Source organism: Pomacea canaliculata, linkage group LG9 (genome assembly GCF_003073045.1).
Source record: "Pomacea canaliculata isolate SZHN2017 linkage group LG9, ASM307304v1, whole genome shotgun sequence".
Classification (NCBI taxonomy): Eukaryota; Metazoa; Mollusca; class Gastropoda; order Architaenioglossa; family Ampullariidae; genus Pomacea; species Pomacea canaliculata.
The window spans coordinates 25,145,236-25,154,243 of record NC_037598.1 but is presented as its reverse complement, the minus strand read 5'-3'; the positions used below and the strand labels follow the sequence as shown (position 1 = coordinate 25,154,243).

Below are 9,008 nucleotides of genomic sequence, written 5' to 3'. Positions count from 1 at the left end.
AATATTGCTTTTAAATAAGAGCAGCCTGCATGTTAGTGATTTAAACATTTTAATTGGTCTTGATGGTGCAAGATGGCCGTGCTTGTACGTGTGTTCAAGTTTGCAGGCCTTCAAGAGGAATGAACACTAGTTGTATTGAGGACAGAATCGCGATAAAGATCCTAATAACATCGCTTGATGAATCATGAGAGTTGCAAACTTATTGCAACAGCTGCCAGTTTGGCTAATAACACACATGATAATTTTCTTCCGCAATCTCTAGTCAATGTTATTGTTTTTACTACATCCTACACTGTCATTGCCGTATGGTTGCGCAAGACAGAGTTAACCCTGTTTGGGTGTAGCTATAAACGTGGTGTACCCGGGAGAGGAACCTCACATAGCAACAGGATGTAGAAGAACCTCTTAATCTTCCTTCTTCACCATTTTGATACCTCGACCATTACTCGTTGATCTTGTATTTTGGGCAAGTTACAATGAGAGGACGAGGCCGCGGCAGAGGAAGAAGAGGTGGAAGAGGGCGATCGGCAGGGAGGAGACAGCCGACCGCAGAAAGCAAGGAGGAAACTCGACAAGAAGATGTGGATATCGACACACATCCCAGAGAATTTTTTGTTGGTGTTGTATCCACAGAGGACCATCTGAAGGCACAAGAGAAGAACAGGCCACGATACGCAGCAGCACTAGCTGTCCTTCAAAAAAACAAAGTGGCCATTGCTCAAAGTAAGTTACATATGTTTCAAGTGATGAGGAAATGGGTACACAGAGAGTATGTAACACATGTTTCATGCAATTTTAAAATACTGTTTCTTGTCGCTCATACCAACTATTTTGCATCAGAATATTGAAATGAAGAATGCAGCAACTAATACAGTATTTTTTCAAACTAAACTTTAACATTTTTTTTCTAGATTCAAGAGTGAGAGCATTGGCCGTTGCATGGGCTAGGAATGACTATGAGCTGGCAGATGCCCTTTTGCAAAACCGTGATCAGTTTGGTCTGGTGGAGGTGCTGAAGGCAATATCTTTGCTGGACTCTGGTCGTCAAATTAGGGTCCTTGAAAAGAAGCTAAAGCAGCTTCAGCTGTCTGCGACAAAAGTTAGGCCTCGGAAAATTGGCAAACTCAAGTCAGACATTGATAATTTGACAGCTCTGAAACCATCGGTGAGCATATTTTCCTTTTTGCTTTTGCATACTTTTTAAATATTCTGTTTTTAAGAGATCAATTAAGGTACTCTACAGTTTAATTTTTATGACACCAAGTGAAAATTAAAGATGGCTTTGTAATATTTAATTATGGTAGTGATGATCCCAAATTGAATGGTATATAAAGAAAGTCATCATAAAATGAGAGTTATGGATGATATTGATGCACAGTTACATGGGCTTTTTCAATAATATGCTCTTTACGTCTGTATGTGAAAGGTTTCTTTTAGATATTCCTGTTGGATAAAACGCTAGGCATTTCATATAAAGTGTACAATGAGACCAGTTTGCTTTGGTATTTGCTTAGAGAATTTACATGTTTTCATTAAAAAGTTAAAGTAACTCATTGAAACATTTTTCTTTTATCAGGTGGGGTCTGCAAGTGGTGCAGTGTGTAAGCATGTTGCACGTTGGGTACGGGGCTTCACCAAGGAGGAGCTTGAGTTCTGTGCTCTTCACTTGCCAAGGAACCTTGGAAGAAACTGGCTGACATTTGTCACTTTAACCCAGAGAAGGTATTTTTGAATAATAAATAAAGCACTTCATAGTATGTCTTACAACAGAACTACACCCTTCTGTCTCAAAATGATTTAAAATAAATTAAACCTAGTGCAGCATTATATTTGTTTTCCTTGCAATGTTATCATGAAAAGTGAGGTGTTAAGGACATATGATTAGTTATCTCTGGGTTTCATTTTTTGTTCGGTAAGGGTGGTGTTCATCTCTTCTTTACTAATTTACCTTTCCCAGACTTACAGAGTCTGCAGTATTTTAGTTTGAATTCAATGTATTTTGTCATTAGAATTTTGTACATAATATAATGATTAATGTTTACTGTGTTATTTCATTTAGTGCACTACACATTTTTGATTGTACATAATAATTGGTAATTGATACTTATGTCGTTAACAAAGCAAGTAAGTTTGTTTGGGGTTTTTTTTTTTTTTGATAGGACTTTTTAGTTCTTCCATGGTTTTTGCCATTCTGCTTTGGAGCACAAGCACCAGAAGAAAGCATGGTACATAGGTGCCATGATATCAACAGAGAGAATGTCAATCAGCTGGTTATGGAATTTAAGATTCCTTACAGTCACCTAAAGCAGTTCAAGGACGTGCTGTCCGAGAAAGCGAAAACCCGCATCTCTGAGAATGAGGAAAAGCTGGACACGGTACTGTGGTAAGTCAAGAAGGATTTCCCATCTATGGCATGTCACTTCCGTTTCTTTTGTCCTTGCTGACAAATTTCATGTAGCATTTTTTTTCATCTTTTCCTCATTAATGAAAGGAATTTCCAAGATCAGTTATGTAGTGAAAGCAGTTGTTATTGATCATGGGAAAAGTATGTTGTGAACTAAAGGGAGTTGGGAAGGGGTCAAAATGTGGACAATTTGTCCTACAAGTTTATAGTGAATAAACTGGTATCATTAATAATTGTTAGAAAGGAAAGTATCTTGATAGTAACAATTAAAAATGATAACTGTAGTGTTTAATAAAAAAAAACTTTGAAACTGATCTTTTCATCAGGTGGTATGAAGATCTAAAGTGTGCACCAGTAGATGAGGTTGTACAACGACGTCTTGATGGAGGGGAAACGGTAAATCTACCCAGTGGAAAACTGCTTGAGAGGCTGCTGACATTTAAAATGATGGTGAATAGTTCCTCTCCCTCCAACAGTAAGGTCAGCTTCCTTCCCTACCTCATCCAGCTGGCAGAGCCTCGACTGACATCAATACAGTAAGCTAGACAAGATCGAACTTGAGATGTTCAAGTTAGTCTCATTGTACTGAATTGGTAGTTTCAGGGCCTGAATAAATGCTACTGACCAACAGCTGAACTTGCAATCATTTAGACATTTTATAAATTTTCTGCCAAAAATATCTATTGCTCCAGAGGAGAAACTGTTGTGATCAAAAGTGGAATAAGTTCTCAATTAAGTTACCTACCTTGAAATTTATTGGCTATATGTCAAGATTCAATTCACACATGTGCACACATTTATCACCCATTCATTGGTTAAACCCAGGGTTACTACAAGTTTCCAACCAGAGATTTTGCATAACATCATTGTGTTTGGGGTAGTGAGTCTGGAAGCAGATACTAAATCCAGGACACCAAATTTTGTAGGTTTTATTTCAGTCTGTAAAGAGTGAATCTGTCTTGCAACATATACATTGCTAGGGCATAGCTTTCCTTCAAGTCCAGTTTTATTGGACCTTCATGTTTTTCATCAGTTGTTTTAATCAACATTTGCAAGGTAATGAAAGTCCTTTCAGTTATCTACACATTTCAATGATTTTAGAATGCTTATGACAGAGTGTGTGTTTTTTTCTTTTTTTTTACTTTCATACAGTCTACCTCTCGAAGCTCCAATTGTGGTCATTGGTGATGCATCTGGGTCAATGGAAGTTGCCATCCGCACTAGCACAATTATAGCAAGTCTCTTGACTGCTATTACGTCAGCTCGGCTTGTGTTTTTCAATACAGAGACCAGGGATGCTCCCTTCCTTCCAAAAACTATTGAAGAGGTGTGTGTATGTGTTTGTGTTAGGTGGGAAGATACTTATAGAAGGAATCAAGGTGTGTAAGTTGGGTGGGCAGATATTTGTGGAGTAATGATGTAATAACTGAGGATAATAATGATGATAATACCTAACAGTAAAATATTACTTTAACTGCTTGTAAAGAGTTCATGCATTAGAAGGTTTAAAGATGACATCAAAACACCCTTACATTGCAATTCTAATTCCAGTCAGAATTTTAAAGTTTCAAAAAGCATCTCTAAAATAGAAGATAAATTATCAAAACATAAGAAAGATTATTAAAATGTTAAATTAAGATATTGATATTCAGTTATTTATTTTTTCATTGACGGGATAACACCTTGAGCCTTTTATCATTCTTAAAATAGTTACATGAGACCTATAGGCTGTAAGCTTTTATGTAACAAATGTAAAACAGGTTTAGACCTCTTGAATTCTTCTTGGCTTTCTCTTTCTTCCCTACTGCCTCTCTCTTTCTCACTGCATCTAGCACTGATTTTATTTTTGTGATGTTCTTTTTATCGATTCCTAGAGCTGGCTATGACTTTTGGTAATATCCTTTGTTAGGTCTTAAAGTTGGCTATGACAACACAAGCAGACGGAGGCACTGCCCCTGCTGCCAGCTTGTTGCCATTTTATGAGAACAAAGAAGTCATCAAGACTTTCATCGTAGTCACCGATGAAGAAGAGAATTCATCAGACAACAAAGGGCATAGGTTTGCCACTGATGTGTTTACTAGTTATATTTTTGCATGTATGGTGTCACCATGTTAAAGATATTTCGCTCAATTTACATTGTCATGCATGTGTGTAGGGTGTGGATAGAGGAGCAACAGAGAGACATTACCGCTGACAAGTTGAGCAGTATGAAACAATCTAAGATGCAAACAGTTTCTTCTTGTTTAAAAATTCTTTTTATTAGAATGAAGATATGACTAGTATTTGAAAATAAGTGGTATTTTTTCCTTTTTTTTTTTTAAATGTTTGTAAAATTCCTTTAGTGTGGCTGATGTGTAACAAGATTTTTTTTTTATATTTACCAACAGGTTTTCACCGCTGTATAAGAAATATCATGATGAAATCTATCCAGCTCAACTCGTCTTTGTCTCATTTCTTCGTCAGCAGCATGATGAAGGGCAAATGGTTAGGGAGCTTAAAAACCTTGGTTTCTCACCACTGCAGTTTAGACTGGAAGGTTCTCGGCCAGACTTGACCAAACTGGACAGCCTTTTTGGCCTGTTGTCATCGCATTCAGCCAGTTTTGGAGAAGAACTTTCTTCCACAGAGAAAAGCATCAAGGAGGATGGCCTTGCTAGTGTATTTAGCAGACTGAGAACAGCATTGACAGAACAGATAGAAAGTTAAAAGGAAAGCAAAAGCCTTAGGGAAAACAGTCATCATGCATACTTGACTGATTGATTATTATTGTATTTATAATCTAATGACCTAAACTCAAAAGGAACAGGTGTGCACACCTATATCCATGTTTTTGTTAATGATATAAATTTGCTTTTTTTTTTACATTTAATTCTTGTTTATATGATACACTTAGACTTTTTTATTTTTATGAAGAATTTTAGTATCATCCAGATGCATGCTGACTCATAGCTCTTAGCTAAATTGAAGATACCAACAAGTTTCAACAGAATTATAAAATTAAAAGAATACCTGTAAATAATTAAGAAATAATTATAAACAAATTTTGTAAATCTAAACACTAGGACCTGTTTTTTGGGTTGTTTTTTTTTTCAAATCTGACATGTAAAGGAGCTGAGGTGTGCATAAAAATTATCTTTCATTGAAAAGCTACTGCGGGCTGTAACTTCTTATCAATGTTGTGTGCATTCTATTCTATTACTGTCAACTATGTTTGTCATAACTGCTTGACTTTTTGTAAAATGTTATTTGTATTATATTGATTTTAATCCACTTTTGAGATCTATTTTAAGCTTTATTGAATTTCAAAATTTATAGCTCTTCTGTATTATGTATAATGGATGCAATGCAGTGCTATCATGTTTAAATTAAATACTTGCATCCGCACTCATGTTCTCACATGTCTTAGCTTATGACATTTTTGAACTATATGGTTTCACCTCTCAGAGCAGACTGTAAACTGATATTTTGCTGAAGAGAGGTACGTGTACATTGTGCAGCTGAGACAACCCTCTTCTCCGAGATGCCACCACTCACAGCTTTCATGCAACTAATAAAAAAAAAATGGTCCATGCTCACATAAAAATCACATGCAGGGCATCCTTTAAGAAAAATTCTGTCAAATTAGCTCTTTAAAACAGTCTATTTTCATTAGCCTTTTATCTGGAGAAGGTGGCATTGTACCCAGTTCTGCCATAATCAGTGACTGTTAGGAGCTACATGGGTTTTTAAATTATTTAAATTCCTTTAGTTTATATGTTATAAAGAATTCATTGTTTCATGCTTAAACATTCTTATGTGTCCTACTTTTCATCACTGCCCTAATAATAATGTGTATAGCTACTTTTTTTGTGGACCTATGCTCCACTGGGGGCAAACCGGACAAAGTTACATTTTTTCTGTGATAAATTATAATTTTACCAATGATGACAAAATCATGTTATGTTTTTCCTCTGCCTTTGGTAACTGTTTCAAGTTATTGCTCATTACTGTGATTATTTGTTACTTTTTCTTCTAATGTGTGATACTTTTTGGACGTTGGCAATAACAGCTCAGTGCTATAAAATGTTTTAACTCAGATTTATTACCATTCACTCAATTATATTCCTAATGTAGCTGGTCACTGTTATAGAAAGATGAAGACACATGTGTAATGTATAATAATTTGTTTCAATGTGACACTTTACTAATATTTGAATGTCACTATATGTATTTGTTAAGGGTACAATAAAACATTTTATTTTATCAAATCCTTTTGTTATTTTGCTTCCAAGCACAGATTGTCTTGACTTTCAAATATAGACACACCTTTCATGATGTGTCTGTCACCACTTTGTTTTCAGATAAACCAGAATTTGAAATTTCATGCCAGCTGGTGACAGGCATCAAAATTCAGTCACAGATGACTCACAAACATCAAGTAAAAACTAAAATAATTCATTATCATCATTTGTCCCTTGACTTGAACCAACTGTCTGTATTGGTCTGTGAGTGGTCAGAAGTAACTAGGACAGACCCAGTTGCTGACATGGCTCTTTCCTTGTTTTGGAGGGCAGTAAGCAAGTCTTGCTAGGTCCTTTCAGATTCATGTTTTGTTGCTGCTATCTTTGGTAAGGATGGCTTCCAAGTACTTGAAGATATTCACCTCTTCGAGCTGTACTCCATTGACGTGGATCTCTGTTTCAACCAGTTGCATTAGCCATGACATCACTCTTCCCACTGATGGTCCCTACTCCATAAGCATTCACACTGCTTGTCAGTCTGTGAGGTCTTAGAGTTAGTTTGTTATTGTTGTCTGATGTCATACTAATGTCTTCCGCAAAGTCCAGGGTTAATATGGAACTCCCACCGCATCTGAGGATATGCGATGGTCTTTAAGGAGTTGTTGTATATTTTCTAAACAGATTAGCAGGACAGGTGTACAGATAACACGATGCCTCCTTGACGGTTGCCTAGTGTTTGAAAGAAGTTTCGCAATTGGCTATAACGTAATGCAGGGCTCAAACATGCTCTTTACAAAGTTTCCATCTCCTCAACGACACTGAATTCCGTCATAACATTTTATATTTATATTTGTCAAATGCCTTTTTAAAGTCTATGAAGTTGTGGCGAAGATAAGTATTCTATATGGGAGAGCAAACATGCTGAGCAATAAACTATTATCAGGGCTTCCGCTTACGCAAAAAATTGCGTACAGTACGCATTAAAAGTTCGGAGGACCCTTCAATTTTCGTCAATGGGGTCCCATTCAAATATGGGCGAAGAACAGAGACCCCTTAAAATCTGAAGAAGGGGTCCCTGGGACCCCAAAGAATTTAGCCTTAGCAGAAGCCCTGTATTATGCAAGCACAATTCATCGCTTTTACCAGACTTAAGCTTGAAACAAAACTTAGTGTCACTGATAATTTTACAGACTGCAGTCACTAGTATGAAGGGATTCTGGTTTTGGTCAAGAGCATGCACAGATTAAACACGACGCTGTGACATAAAAGTTTTATTTTCAACACGCTTCTGGACAGCCTGCAAATTGCAACAAAAATATTTCCCCATCCCCACGCTCCCTTCCATAACAGGTTTGGACGGATGTGCTGCAAAATGGCATAAGACATGACGGAAATCTCTATCATGGACAAAAATTTAATAATATAACGACTCAGATTGACCACACTTCGTACATTGTGTAATAAAAATGTAATTTGGCTTTGGTATATCATCGTAACGAAAGCCAAATGTTCCGAAGAACAATAAAAGAATTCAAATGATTTTTTTGCCCTAGCATTTAAGAATAGTTTTTAAAAATCACTTTATTCTGCAAAGAAAAAAAGCAGAACAAACCGAATAATGTTCCCTTTCAGACCCATTCTTTTGATGGAAAGTATCAGTAACTATTTAAGATCATAAACAGCAAAATATATGCATGTAAATGTCATTGGAGTCGTTGCCCAAAAGAGGTCAGAGAGAGAGAGAAACTATAGACAGAGGCGAGACAAGTAACATGAGACTGTGCAATCCACACATAGCCTTAAATTCTTTAGGAATGTGGCCAACGGAATGGAGACTATCCACAGCTTTTGTATGTATTAAGCAGTGTAAATATTTTATTTATAATAATCATAAATCCCTTGTATATCCCTAAGTGCAAGCTCACAAAAATAACTAAACAAATGTTTACAGCACAGTCTACAGAAAACTTGATATCTACAATTTCAGTGGACAGTCTCCTTACACGACTTTGCACGTTCTTCCCTCAGAGCAGTTGCCATCTGAAATCGAGGAACTGAGGACAAGTGTTTTTCTTCTTTTTGGTGTGATCCTTTACACATTGAAAACACGGTTACCAGCTTCACCAATGACATGGGAGTGTTTACAGTTGGATGGAGTAAGCTTTAGAATTACTGAAAACTAGCCAAATTCTTGTAGTAAGATCATCAGTTTATTTTTATAATCACTGAGAAATAGCCAGATTCTGTTCAAGAATTTCCGGACTGAAATACTGGAGGCAACCATCAGCATGTTGGGTAGTCATAGACAGCCTCCTACGACTGTGGAGAGTTGTGGAGGCCAGTGAAACACACTTGTCCGCTACCTGATATTAAAACATGGTTG

General features: G+C 36.6%; 1 protein-coding gene across 1 annotated transcript; it reads left to right on the top strand.

Moving 5' to 3' along the window:
* Window positions 1-73: 73 nt before the first annotated feature.
* On the top strand, window positions 74-6,652 carry LOC112571458. The gene is given in 9 exon segments (XM_025250436.1): window positions 74-723; window positions 912-1,165; window positions 1,577-1,670; window positions 1,673-1,722; window positions 2,160-2,383; window positions 2,731-2,940; window positions 3,557-3,731; window positions 4,314-4,462; window positions 4,793-6,652. Coding segments are annotated over 9 exon segments (1,722 nt in total). The 5' UTR covers window positions 74-476; the 3' UTR covers window positions 5,112-6,652.
* Window positions 6,653-9,008: the final 2,356 nt, after the last annotated feature.